Source organism: Macrosteles quadrilineatus, unplaced genomic scaffold, assembly GCF_028750875.1.
Source record: "Macrosteles quadrilineatus isolate MER2022 unplaced genomic scaffold, UCM_ALF_1.0 Scaffold_5__1_contigs__length_97177068, whole genome shotgun sequence".
In the NCBI taxonomy this organism is placed as follows: Eukaryota; Metazoa; Arthropoda; class Insecta; order Hemiptera; family Cicadellidae; genus Macrosteles; species Macrosteles quadrilineatus.
In genome coordinates, this window is record NW_026542598.1 from 76,083,906 (window position 1) to 76,098,940 (window position 15,035).

Below are 15,035 nucleotides of genomic sequence, written 5' to 3' on the forward strand. Positions count from 1 at the left end.
CGGGATTTATTCTGAATGATGCATGGCAAATTATAATACAATATTGATTTATTGGAAACATACCACTAACAATATAACCTATTTACTGTTTCGCTCGTTCCGGGACTTCGTTTCTTCTCCGCTTTTTTCTGCCCCTGTAAGGTAAATAACTGAAATAAATGCAACCTCATTTTACATCAAATGTTCCATTTATTTAAGGATATAAAAGTTAGTCAAGTGGACAGAGCTCGAAGAAATGTTTGGTACATTTGCAGTCAGATTCATTTCATTGATAATCGTAAGCACATTCAATGGTTTGTGGTGCCTAATGTTTATGTACAAAGAATATTAGGAACAACCATGAATACACTTGGGCGTATTTGTTTGGTGATATAAAAATATGGTTCTTTACTTATTGCAAAATTACAATATGGCCAAATTATTTTACATAGTTAGAATTCAAATATCTTGGTAAAAGAGTATCGTTACTTATTAAGTAGTTTTATATAAATGCTCAAATAAATGCAGACTATTTGCGTAATATATTTATATTCTTATTGAAGATGAAACCACTTTCTATTTACTTATTCAATTAAAAACTGAGACATTACACATTTCATTCCAACATGTCTTATAAACATATACAAAATACTCGAGTCTCTTATAAAGCATGCCCCAAAATAAAACAAATTTTTACACACAACATTTAAAACTTGTTCTTACGTAATATGTTTTAAGGAACTACATTTACACTAATTTGTAATAATATTATAGTACCAGTAATCCAAATTTATCTTTCTGTTTCCTTATAAATAGTTTTACCGTATAGTTTCTATCATTGGTACAATTCCAATAACTATTACACTTGAAGGGAAAGATAAATGCATTGCAATGGCAATTTTTTAGATCTAAATCACATTGCAAATCCAATAAATAATAATATAACTACAGTTGTAGCATTTATATGTTTTATTCTACTACACTTAAAAATAAATTGCAATGAAACTTAGTTTAATTATTTGTTTATATTTTATATAGACCACCTCTGAAAAGAATTTGGTGAATAGCGTTCTTGATTTGGTGAAGAAGCAGTTTAATTATAAAAAAATACTACAGCAATATTTTTAAATTGTATAATTTCTACTTTTTATGTCATAAATCTTGGTATTTTGCTTAATTTCCAATATTGAAAGGTATTTACTCTGAACAATTGCCGAATTAATAACATTTTAAGAAATTGCTGATGAATCATAATACTTTTCACAAAAGAGGTGATATTTAAGGTTAAATGTATATTATAGTGTCAAACAATTACCCATCTCCTAAACAGGCCAATAACATTGGTTTTAAGATGTTGATTATTTTTTATTTACATATAAATAAGGTAGGCCTATTACGCATTATTGAAAAATCATTAAGTAGCTCAAAACAGAAAAAAATACTTCCAATGACTCATTTAAAATTTCAGTGACTTGCACTTGCAATTACTGTTACAAAAAACAATGTCTCCAGTTAAGTTAAAAACAATATAAATCTCTTCTACTGTTACCATTATAATGATTTTCGCATTATAAAGTGCACCTGTGCATTAGACGAATGCAGTAAAAGATATTTTGTTAAAAATTTACTGTACTAACGTTAAAATAATAAAATACATCAACTTGAGGGTTTTAACATTATTTAGTTTAAAATAAAATCCCTATCAACAATCCATCAAGTAACAAACATTTTAATATAATTTTGCGCCTTCACAAGTATCTTAGAGGACAGTTGACGCAAAACCGGATGACAATAAGTATGTTTCCAGTGATGTTGATAACACGACTATCTCCTGCTTCAATCTTCATATTTTTGTTTGGTAACTAATTTTTAAAAGATTAACTGACCCCTCTGTAAAGCATGTCCTAACACTCCACTTTAGATCGAGGAGAAAAAAATATATTTTACACTCACTATGAAAAGTTTTAATTTCAATATCACAAGATACATACTTTTTGGATCTTCAGAATTATTCCCATGGCAAGTTTAGAACGTTTTTAGGCTCAAGAGACCTTTTTAGAAAAGCCATCTGATACTTCTTAAAAACCGGTCTGTACATTGGCCAGCAGTCGACCGTCCTATAACAATTTATTGTTAGTCTTAAATTTTCAGATTTACAGATTGGTTTACAATATTAGAAAAAAAAGTTGGGCAAATTATTTTAAACTGAATTTTATTTCAGATTCCAACTAATCTGCAATGCAAGTTTTTACAATAAAAAATTTTCTTTTATTTAAACTTTTATTTCCTTGATTTATATAGCTAATTTAAATTTGTTTGGTAATTTATTGAATCTGAAAATTAAAATGACTACAACCACAACCATCAACTATGAAACATAATGCCAGTTTGGATTTATTATAATGCCAAGATACCTCTTAGCAGCAAGATAGGGTGCTTAGCTTATGGTTACTTCAGGGAATAGTAACATTAATTAAGTAGTTTCTCTCGACAAACACACTTATAAATTCAAGTCGTATACGAATAAATGAGGGACAGAAGTTAAATTAATGCTCCACAATCGTTTCCACCATCAACCTTTGTTAGGCCTACATATGAACTTAATTTTAACCAAGGTTGTTTTCTGAACTGAATAAAATGAGTTAGTCGTGATATTATTCCCAAAAAATGTTCAAACGTGTGACCAAAAGTATGCCATAAAAGTTAAATATTCGTCCATCAAATTAACCTTGAAACAGTTACCAATATTGTTAGTCAGTAACGATTCACTTAGATTGTTAGTAAAACAGCTGATTACACAATGAATATTGTTAAACAGGTGCTTCAAAATGGTAAGCCATTAAACGGTTATGCAAGATTTCAGTGCAGAGTACAGATAGAGTTTTGTAATACATAATGATGAAGCGGGGTTCAAATCAATTTGGAACAGCAAATGCACTGGTGTTTAGTGTTATTTTAAATTTACCTTCGGAACAATTCTGGCTTCATTTCACAAGTTATTCATGTCAGCAAACTACAACAATTTAATTAATTTAATTGAGTACTGCATGGCTTTGCTTTATTCAATTTATTTTTCTTTAAAAGAAAATAATAAATAATAACCAACTATAGTATCATAGACAAAAGAATTAAATATAGACTGTCAAAGGAAGGTACCGCTATGTTCCACTAGAGTGTGCTCTGTGTTTGTCGATTCGCTGCCGACGTCTACTCACCGTCTGCTACCAGAACTACCACCCATGCAAACAAAATGCTCCCAAAGTATCAGACCAACTTTTCAGTATGGGTAAAGTACAAAATTCTAAAATCCCGTACATTTAAAGGAAAAGCAAATTTTTTTAATCCTGGGAAATTTTTTAAACACGAAAAACATAACGGAACAAACTCATACCCCCCGGATTCTGGGGAATTCTCCAGAAGTTGGCAACCCTGGCTCCAACTACCAACTTGTCATGGCAAAACTTGCTAGCGCTTGACGCTGCAGCGGTGTGTGCCGTAACTACACGGCACTCCTAGCAGTGGATGCCAGAACATATGCTAACCGCAGCACTGCTGTCAGTCTATGTTTAATTATTTTTGTCTGTGATAGTATCAAATATGCTCTTAAATACAATGTCTCGCAAATTTTTATCTACATCATTTTCTCCGTCATTCTGTAATAGAATTCACTAATATGGAGTGTGTCAAACATTTCATTTAAAATTCAAATAATATAAGGCTAACAGCCTTATTTGATAACCCTAAGTTCAGGCATATAGGCCAGTAGAACCCGTTAATATGGAGTGTGTCAAACCTTTCATTTAAACTTTGAACGGGTAATAAGGCTAAGCGCCTTATCAAACCCTAAGTTAGATAGCAGACATAGGCTAAAAATAAAAATGCAATTAGATAAACTTTTATTGCCATCTTTGAACCATACCAATTTTTTGAATTTCATTTGGAAAACAAGTCAAGCAAAGTTTACTGAAGGGACTTAGATGATGTTTAACCGGTAGCTCATTAATTGGTTGCATCTTGAACAGATAATCCTGCCATTGCTGATTCGAGACAGACTACCCACTACCTTACTAACTCACTGCAATCACAAATGACTTGCCCATATGACTTGTATTGTACTGTGACAGTACTACAATTAGTTAACCACACAGAATAGCAGGACCAAGCATTCAGTTGAGGTTAATTTAATAAAAAAAGGAAAAATAATTATAACTTGCAAAGTGACAACTCAACCACTGAAAACTCATTTTTATGACAATAATGGCTGCCATCTTTTAAAAATTTAGATGCACTAGTTGTTTTTGTAAATTTCCCATTTTACAAGGTCTTTAAAATTATGAAAAAATGTTTTGGATTGTAAATTATTTGCATGAAACATTTTTTAGATTAATATCAGTAAGTTCCTTGATGGTAGTTCCATTGCTTGGATGACGCAGAGAATATTTTAATGGAATCCCTACATTTGATGGTGGGAAATAATTTTGACGTTGTTTTGTCTACATGTTAAAGAAAGTGATATGTTACGTGAATAACCCCTGTTTCTAAAGGGTAAAAAATAATCATTCACTCATCTAGCTTCAAACTATGAAATGGTAAATTGCCACAGCACTTGTAGGTTTTAGAGTTGTTACAATAAGTAAAACTATAGAGTGAATAACACCAAGTTTCTACTATACATTTTTCACTTTACTTACTTTGATATGTTAACAACGCTAAATGTGGAAAACTTTAAATGTGGTAAATAACTTTAACAATCAAGTAGTAAATAACGCATGCCGTTTCAACGTATCACTTAAATTTGTTGGGTGGCAAATTATTTTTTTAAATGATAATCAAAATTTACTTTGTCGACTTGTTACTCCAGATAAATTAAGTTTTAATATACAAAATAAATGTATTGTTATTGAGGTTACGATATTTTAAAAGTTATATACATATTCAAATAAACAACTAACCTAACAAACAAGATTATTATTTAAAATAGTAATATAAATATCGATACGTCTCACTGTACTTTATTGTGCACACAAGATGAGCTTCGGGGCAAAAACGAATACAGAACCAACAATAAATAAGCGACAATAACTCCTGAACAGTACACAATCGATAGTCAATAGGAATAGGACAGTAGGACGAACGATATTTACGCACGGATAATCTAAATTTAAACTTATATCGACGTAATCCACTGTACACATAATCACACAAACTAAACTTACGAATGCAGCAAAAGTTGTCGGTTCGTGATCACATGCGAACACGGGTCGTTCAAAGTATATAAAAATAACGCTATGTTAACTGTGTGAGCATAATATCACAGATAATGCTCCGAAGCGTGCTACAGTCCCGACTCATACGCGGTTGAGGTAGTAAACTAAAATACCACCACCAACCACGATTACACCTATGCTAATATTAATCGGAGTGAGTAGAGACCTCTTAATCTTGTTCCATCTCTCCGTCTGTTGCTGCTTCGTCTTCATATCCTGCAGTTTCTCCTTGAGGGATTCAAGGCGGTCCTCGTGTTTCCGCTTTCTCATTCCCTCAGAGCTAGGAAACACAAATATCATGTTAATAGTGAAATACAACTCACATTTCCTATCGACAAAACACATCTCAGCATATGCCTGTTTAAAAAAGGTCATATAATGGGCAAATATTGTATGAAGATGTTAATGCAAATTATATTTTTGTTTGCTATTACATTTAAATTTATCGGCAAACTACTAACAAGTCCTCATAAAATATTGTAACACATCAGCAGGGCAATGAAATACTGTGAGAATATGTAATATGCAAGGGGTTTCGATGGCATAGGGTTTTTTGTGGGTTGTTAGCACAACACATTCAGCAGAAATTACTGAGTTTGACTAAATGTGGGGCTCAATTGAAGAAAAAGGAAACTTAAGTAAAAAAAAAAAAAAAAAAAAAAAAAAAATACAGAGTTTACTGTGTGGGGGGCTCAATTTGACAAAAAGGGAATTTAAGTTTAATAATCAAATTAAAATAGTAGACACAGCATACAATTTGAACCACACCAAATTAGAGTTTGTATCTCTGGCCCCAGGATGACACAAAAACGACCTTTCACTAACCAGCTGATCAACTGCACGGGGTTTTTACATTCAGAGTATCTCCAATCAGTAACATGTCAAGATAAACCTGGTACAGTACAACCCCCGCTAATATTTCACCTACGGGACCAGAATCGCAGCTTGAACAGTAAACGTCGTATTATCCGAGGAGCAGCATGTTCAGGATTTTGTTGCGATAGCTGACGATGATTATTTTCCATGACCATGGGATTTGTCAATGATTTTTTTACAACAGCAGTAGATAATGATTTTTCTGTTAACGCAGGGATTATTAATGAGATTGCTGCAATCGCAGATAACAACAATAAAGTTTTTAAGAATTTTTTAAGATCACAGTAGACGATGATTATGTTTCCATAACTGCGGGGGATAAACAAGACTAAACTTGACTGTCATGATGTCCACTAGACTATAAGAAATGGTCACGATATCATCATGATCACATTGTAACCGATAGGCGATGATGGCAGGGTTGGACCAAGCGAGGAGTCTGACTAGCTGAGGTCAGATTAGTGGGGTTCTACTGTGTCTTAAATTCCTTAAAACTGTCCATAGCAATCAATGTTAAATTTACCTAGCTACATAAGACATAAGCAGTTCTTACAACCTCAATATAACCAATTTTACATAATCTTGGCTCAGAAAATAAATCAATCTTAGTGTAGAGAATATCTCATGGTTAGAACCTCTTTATACAACAAATTTATCTTAGTTATAAAGTTCAAATATCAACTTTAAAGCTGCAAGTACTCTCTACAGAAAAGTTAATCTATTTAAAAGTTAACTGCACAATTCCCTACAACTACCTCATTATAATAGGCTAAACATATTGTACCAAAAACCATCGTGGTTTGACGTTAAAGCTTGGCCAAGCACTGTGTATAGTATATTGGTAATGTAGTGGGTGATTATTGAGTTGTTTGGGGATCAGTTTGCTTAAGACAATGGACAGCAAAAACAATATAGTTATATTGTGTTACCTGTTGGTAGTGCCGTTGCCAGGGCTAGGTGGTTGACTGGGTTCCTCACTACTGCTGCTGCTGTGAGGAGGCGCGGAGGGTAGCGGGGGCAGGTCTGGTGTCGTAGGACTGTGGTCACTGTTGACCACTGCCTTCAGACTATCCCCACGAGGTGGTGGCAGCGGCGGGGGCTCTTCATCATCGTAGTTGACATGGTTCGCGTTTACTTCCTCCTCAACAGGATCATTCTGAAACATTTATCCTAACTGTAACATCGCAGTTGAGGGAGACCAAATTTGCACTTGGAGTAGTTTCATTCACTATTACAAGTCTTAGCTAAAACGTTTCCTTTAAACAAAAGACCTAATTATAATTGAATCCAGACAGTAACTGTGAAGTAATTTAATTAGAGTAAAGTTTTATTTTTACTGTGCCAGAGTGATCTCATACACCTGTCGCAAATATTTCTAATCTTCCGTCAGGCGCATTGATTTTCAAACACCAAAGGGTGCTCATGGAAGTTACCTCCGGGAATACAAAACCCATTCAATGAGGAGTAAAAACCATTTTAATATCAATCAAACTGTAAGAAAAACACTTTTTATGAGTTATTACACTATTACTTAAGTTGTATATAAATTAGAAAATGTTATAATAAACAATAAAAATAAATTATATAAGTTTTGTACAGATAAAAAAGACTTACTTTTTATACATATAGGCTACAGTACTATCGTATAAAATTAGGAAAAAATTGCAATAGTGAATGACATAAAAACACCTATGGTCTGATGAAAAAATCATTTGTTACAATGACAACTCATTTTGTCAGCTCTTAGACAAAAAGTGCATTATTGTATGAAATAAAAACACCTATGGCCTTATAAAAAAATATTTCATATAAGGACAACTTATTTGTTTAAAGCTATTAGAAAAATGCAAATAGTTTATGAAATAAAACACCTATCGTCAAATGAAAAATAAATCATTTGTAAGAAGGACTACCGTACTCATTTTGTCAAAGCTCTTTAAAAAAATATTTCCTGAACAAACGCACCGGTAGGTCTCTTTACTAAATGTTGTTCACTGTCCTCCCTTCAATTCTATCCAACAATCGTGCAATTCTTCTTCTTCAACCATTTTATAGTATCACAAAATAAGGTCAAACACAAGAGTGCACACCGAATTAGGCTCCGGGAAACCCGCTACATCGTAGGGCACTCATGGAAGCTACTTCCAGTAGTGACGCGAACCACTCCCCAAGATCAACTGACAACTAGGAAAGGGGTAAGAGTAGCCGAAACTGATTCCGTGAGGTACGTCAGGAAACGCAAACTATGGTTTTGAAAACGAAAAATATAGTGACCCGTAGGTAACTTCTGTGATGCGCCCAATGGAAGGTCAAATCTAAATTGTGTAGGATAGTCGAATGAGCATCTCACGGAGTGTACTATGCTCAAATGTCTATTTCTCACTTAGTTTATAATACCTAGTATGATATTTTATGTTACTTAAAAATAATAAAGTACGATCAGTTTTACTTTCAGTCTGTAAGTTATTTTCCAACATACTGTTGGTGGCTTAATTCAACTATGATCAGTTCATTTTTGTTATAAACCAGTGACGACATTAACATCGGATAGGGATGTCTTCTTTAATAGTGAAGTTAATATTGAGTGGGAGTACATTTTGTATGAGTATTGTACTCACATCGTTTATACTGTCCCAATCGGTTTTCATCCCTTCCAGGATAGCCAGGTAAGAGAAGCGCAGCTGATCCGGGGTTTGTATCAGTCCCATGCGCTGTCGCCGCATATCTAGGAGAATGTCTCGCACCTTCACGTTATCACAGCCGTTGTCTTTTATCTGAAAAAGGGGTTTATAAACACAAATTTTATATTTAAACTGTGGGTTTATATGAGGCTGAATTGTTCCCAAAGTTCATACTCTTTCGGTGCAAATTTAATTAGCGTTTTGATAGTTTGAAACTGGACCCAGCTGTCCCTGATCATTGGGCTTTGAATAAATGACCTTGGCTAATAAAACAGCTGATCTTAGTCAGTAAAAAAGCTACACAGATCATCTCACTCCATTCTACACTCATCCTTCGCTTATATTATGGTTAAAATACACACCTAGGTGACGTCCCCACCTTAATTGATACTAATAATAAAATAAAACTTTTATACAATAACATTGTGAAACATAGCAAATACGAAACAGTTGAAAATGGAATCATAAGGTATAGTCAATGGACAGTAGATGACCATTATCTGTGTAGGGAAAAAATGTATTTGTGAATTTTGCAGATTTTCATTTATCGATCCGTAACTATATAATTAAGTTGAAGAGTTATTGTAATAAATGCAATAACACATAGCTTACATAAAAAGAATAAAGATGATTTAATTTTATCCAAGAATTTTGGCCCCTCTGGAAGTTCAATCACTCTAACTAACTGTGGTCCGTAGTCAACTGTAGATTGTTCTGGTTGAAGGTTGATCTAGCACAGACATGGACCAGCTTTTTAAATGGAGGGTCGGATGAAATAGAAAAAATCCAGATGGGCCAAAAAAATTCAACAAGTTTTACAAGTGATAAACTTTATTTTGGAGTGTATTTCAGTACACTTGAACTGTGTTAGAAAACTTTCAAAAAGTTACGTAATATAATACTTTTTGGGAAAGTATGAAGGTGTAATATTACAGACAAGACTCTGAGTGAGCTTCTAAAAGTTGCTGGTTAAATGATATAAACTGGGATGTAAATTTTTGTTTAATGTATAATTGTAGAGGTTATTCAAAAACATGTTGCAGGACAGATTTACTAGTTTGAAGGGCCACACCTAGCCCTGGAGCATTACTTAACAAAACACTGATCTAGCACAACTAACCAGTATAAGACAAGTGTCCACCAAACAGAAGGTCCCTGACCGTCCGATGCCGGCGGAGCAGTGGACCACTGGTGGGCCGACACTCTCGTCTAGGGCTCCGCTGCGTCGCACCTTGTTGAGGAACCGCAGGAACACTGTTGGACTCTGAGGCACGCCAAAGTCCGGCCACGTCATGTAATGGAAATGCAAGATGTCCCGGCTACTCCCGCTCTCTACATCTGTTAGTCTGCAAGTTCATTCATTATTAAATAAGGCAGTGTTCGCAACCTATTTTCCTGGTTTACCACTTCAAAAGACCAAAATATTTTATGTAGGCTACTTGATAACAAGGAGTTAACCTTACTAACACATTTTCCAACTATTGGTATGAATGGATTTCATTACATTGTGTGAGGGAATACAGATTATCCAGATTATGTGAATTTTAAAAGATCATTCAATATTTAACAAATGTGTAATTTTCTTAGTTAAAATTGAGCTATCAGCTTGTAAAAATTATTATACATAGCGTTTTCCGCAGACCTTGGAAACGATGAATGATGTTAAAGCTGGGGTACCCAACTGGTGGGGACGTAGATGTAGACCTGTCTGGGTTTTGCAATACACACTTTCAAGGTTTTAAATACAGGCCTAGTTTGTATACCAGGAGTAAACCAAAAAATTACTTAAATTCTCATGGTATGAGCGTATAAAAAACAGAAAGATCTTCTTTGATCATTCTAATAGGCCTAATGAGATTTAAAAATGGAAAATTGAAAAACGGGGGTAGCCTACATATTACTGAATGATATGTCATGTAGAGCAGTGACGGATTGTATCGTGGCCAGACGGAGGTACAAAGGTCGGAATTCCTTTCTTATCAGTCAGATGTAGAATGAAAAGATGGCTTGAAATAGTACTCAGGACAATAATCATAGGCTATATCCAATTAGTCAAAACATAAAATATTAAAATAAAATTTACTTAATATTTAACACAGTGTTTTGAATCCAAAACACTTTCAATTGATATCATTACCACCATCAATGAAAAATTACTGCAAACAATTAGAGTAAACAAAGCTAATATTATCATGGCCTTGTTACATCACAGGTACTTAGACCTTAGGCTAATTGAAATTCTTACCTTAATACTCTTGTTGAGAAGTATGGTCCATCGGTTTCGGATATTAGTTCAACTTTGAGGTCTACATCCTTAAACTCCATTATGTCTTCCCCACCGTTTTTACTTCCGATGGGCCAATACTGATGGCACTTAACCTAAGAAAGAGACTTAAAATAGAATACAGTCGTTTGAATGGCAGTATGTTTGGAGCTGTAGATTTTTGAACTAATTGGCAGGTATATTAATGACGATCTGGGACTTTTTAAGGATGAATTTTAAATATTCTCAAAACTAACCCGGAAAACAATTTTGATAAAATTTCAGCCATTGCCACTGATGCTATTGACAGTTTGGAAAGAAAGGCACTCGCCAAGGCTTGTTCCTTAAATTTCTACTCGTGTCGTTGACACTTATCTTTATGTGATCGTTGCGTAAACTACTATTTTAGCACAATTTAAAGGCTATGGTTTTACAAAGTTTTATAAAACCTACCTGGTTTTTTTCAATAATCTTATTCAACATCAAGACTGCTTTGCACTTCTGTTCCCAAACCATCAGCCAGAAGTGGGATGTCGTGTTAGGGAGAGGTCCTTGCGTAAGAATGTACTGTCTGTTGGCTTCCTTCATCTGCAAAATGGATTAAACAATTAGAGTTCACATCCTCCCTATTAAAAGTATGAAGTATACTTCTTCATTATCGTATCTTTAGTTAAATCTGACCTTCCGTGTTTCCCCCCCCCCCCCAACCAGTGATTGATAAAGATTAAGCCTACTTAGGTATTTTTGCCATTTCTATGTGGTACGACTGAGCACATCATAGTTTGTACGTAAGCCTCTTGGTGAGGGGTTTAAAAATCATGAACAAAACCGAAACCTTTACAGGCTTACAGATCAATTCACATGTTTTAAAGGATCCTACAAATAAATGGATATGGGTTTTATTTAATAGGCAACCGACTACAGTCTTTTGTAGTCCAAAGACATGAGTTTGTCTGTGTGTCTTAGGCCTACATCATGTTATTAGTAAATAACTCTGACCAACGCCAACACTTACCTTGACCAAGCTGGCGTTGATGTAGTCACTGGATCCCTTAGATAAAACGATTCTCGTGTGATCGTAAGGGCTGACATCTCGGTAACGATTTAGATTTTTGTTCTTTGTTTTCTTTGCTTCTATTAAAGTGTAGTCAAATTTTGAGCATTGACTTCTGATTTCCTGAAATGATAAGGTCAGATTAATTGTTTTTTGGAAGGGAGTACAACAATACTATAAACTAGGATTAATTGTTTTCATAGCAGTGAAAGCCAGTTGAGCGAAGCGATCACGTTTTATGGTTTTTTATATAAAGCAATAAATTACCGTATAACAAGTTTCATAAGTAAAAATGTAGAAATTACATACATATCCGTTGTATCCATCGATATTTTTCTATGTCTCCTTGTTAAAGTAATCTGGTGAATCCACAGTTCTGGTTGAACCAGACCAATCAAAATTTTCTAAATCTTGGGCCAGATTTGGCTAGCAACACTCCAACAAACCAAGCAACAAACAGGGCATTAAGGTAAGTTACCACATAACAATTTTTTATGTTGATAGTGGCTACATTTCCCTATTTTAGGGGAATATACCCTATTTCAGGTAAAAGACCCCTCCCAGTTAATTAAACCACAAATTATTCATTCACCAGTCAAATTACTTTTCATCCCAATAAATAAAAAAAACATTGGAGATCTCCTCCACTCAAACCTCCAATTCCTGCCGGGTCCCTTCACACTTAACTCACTTAACGTAAGTTTTAATCTTTTATTTTCTTTGTAGATGGACTGCACAGTTCTAAAATTATTAGTTTAGTTTTTTTTTTTTACTCAATCTATCCAGCAACTGCTGGTCAAATATGAAGTAAGAAAATGAAGTAACTTAGTGAGTTGGAGTTAGGCCTATTGCTTCTATATTTAATTAAAATGGAGGTCTCAGCGCCAAAAAGTCATTTAAGAGAGTTGTAGGACCTAGTACAAGTTAAATAGCAGGCCTACCAATTTTTTAATATTTTTTATTATTGAATCTTAGCACTGTCACATCCAAAGTAAGATCAGAGATTTTTATACTGCAAGAAACTAATATAGCCTACAATGCAGACATGTAACTTAACTGTCAGATAACTTAGGTAAGTTTATGGCCCTAATGCATTAAGTGAGGGGAAAGTGCTGGAATGGGTTATGGAGTTTAAAGATGGGTGTGAAATTTTACATTTTAAAAGAAATATTGAGTCAGAAAATCGTTACGGTACTGATCATGCAAAACAAGGGCATCTCAATCACCCCTGAATCCAAGCAACAATTCATAATATGATGGCTCTCACCCTCCCCCAACAATATCAAATCCAAAGCCTGACTGACTGTTTTTAATCATGTTTTGTTTATCGTACCGGTAGTAAAAAAAACATAGCCCTACCTCACTGACCTTAGCTTGCATGCCGCTGTAGATTTTAATCATTTTAAAAATTACCTAGAAAATGCGAAATGTGTGTAATTAAGTGAGTTGCAGAGTCAAATTCATTCAATAACAATCAAATCGTTAAGATTGCCAAGATCGATTAATAAGTTAGGTACGGTATGTAGGCCTTTGGAATAAACTGCCGACAACTAAACAATCAACTCAATTGACGAAGTTGTAACTTAAGTTAAGTAGACCTACCCCTATAAGTTAGCTTAAATCAAAGTTCTTCTGGAACTTGAAATAAATTACTTTTAATAGTTTACTTTGAAATGGCGACCATACGAACACCATAGACATTTTATTTCTGTCTTATTTGATGGTATTTGACCAGCTTTACACTAGGCTAGGGATGTCATTGATAGTCGATGTTTTCAAAACATCGGTGGTTGATTACGATGTTTTTGACCAAGTATTGAAATATCTAAGTTGTGTTCTATGACTGAATTGTATTCTTAGTTCTAGGTTAACTTAAGGCAATATCAATCAATTTTTGTAAAATCAATCAAGCAACATCAATTTTTAGCCCTAAAACATCGATGTTTTCACTATGATGTTATCAGTAGGCTACATCGACGGTGAAAGATATGGACCTAGGCTATTTTAAGTAGGAGGTCTACACTGTACCCTATTGGCAGATACTTAATTTAGGACCCTCTTTGGATGGATGATTTGTTGTTAAGACTAACGAAGGGGTTTAAAAACCACTAATCCTTTTAACAAATGCTACCATTTTAACTTGTAGGCCTACAAACATTTAAAAAACCAGCAACTGAATAAAATTGGAACAAAGTAGCTTACCTCGTAAGCAAGGTTCCAAGCCCCCTTGTTCTTGTCTATTTCTTGGAATTCAAGCTCGATAGGATTGTGATCGGTTTGCGATTCCATTATACTGTCATTTGACGAATTTATAGCTAATACTGCAAATCGATGTAATTAAAACTGCAACTTGAAATTACACCAAACTCTAAGAAAAGCAAGGCTAAGTTAGGCCAGAATGAGCTGACTACCATTCATTATTACCAAATTACCATATTACAAGAAATCCAGGCTGGGCAACTGCCATTAACAAATATTGGATTCCAACGACTAATATATTGTATATGATACTGATATACTGTATATGATATTGTATATGTATAAAGAATAGATTAGAAACTATATGTATAAAACATACTCCTCAAGGAGTATCTATGCTATTAGCTTATGGAACGTCTAGCGCTAAACAGCACTTGCCAATTCTACCAGGCCGCGGCCTGCAGCTAAAGGTGACCGTGATACTACTCACTGGCAGAGTATTTTAAGGGGAATTGAAAATTGCCACTATTTTTACGACCACGGCACTGTGACACGCTTCCAGTGTTAAAAAAAAAAACAATAGGACGAGATGATGGGTCTACTTGTGTTGGTTAGTCTATAGTCTATGGCCACCCACAATATTAATTTATTGTTAACAACACAAAACAAGTTGCATTTACAAATTAAATATATTGATAAGGTCGACATCCCATTGC

General features: G+C 34.3%; 1 protein-coding gene across 3 annotated transcripts; it reads right to left on the reverse strand.

The window, feature by feature from the left end:
* Positions 1-14,517, reverse strand: LOC128994177 (tyrosine-protein phosphatase non-receptor type 2-like). 3 transcript variants are annotated; one of them, XM_054418543.1, is made up of 9 exons: positions 14,323-14,517; positions 12,082-12,243; positions 11,520-11,654; positions 11,049-11,182; positions 9,924-10,149; positions 8,741-8,896; positions 7,052-7,278; positions 5,413-5,526; positions 1-134 (listed from the first exon to the last, which is right to left on the reverse strand). In XM_054418543.1, exons 1-9 carry the CDS (start codon positions 14,407-14,409, stop codon positions 83-85), a joined length of 1,293 nt encoding a protein of 430 aa, XP_054274518.1. In that variant the 5' UTR covers positions 14,410-14,517; the 3' UTR covers positions 1-82. The 3 variants fall into 3 exon arrangements, with proteins under 3 accessions (XP_054274518.1, XP_054274517.1, XP_054274519.1); XM_054418542.1 differs by lacking the exon at positions 1-134 and adding an exon at positions 147-2,096; XM_054418544.1 differs by lacking the exon at positions 1-134 and adding an exon at positions 2,124-2,992.
* Positions 14,518-15,035: the final 518 nt, after the last annotated feature.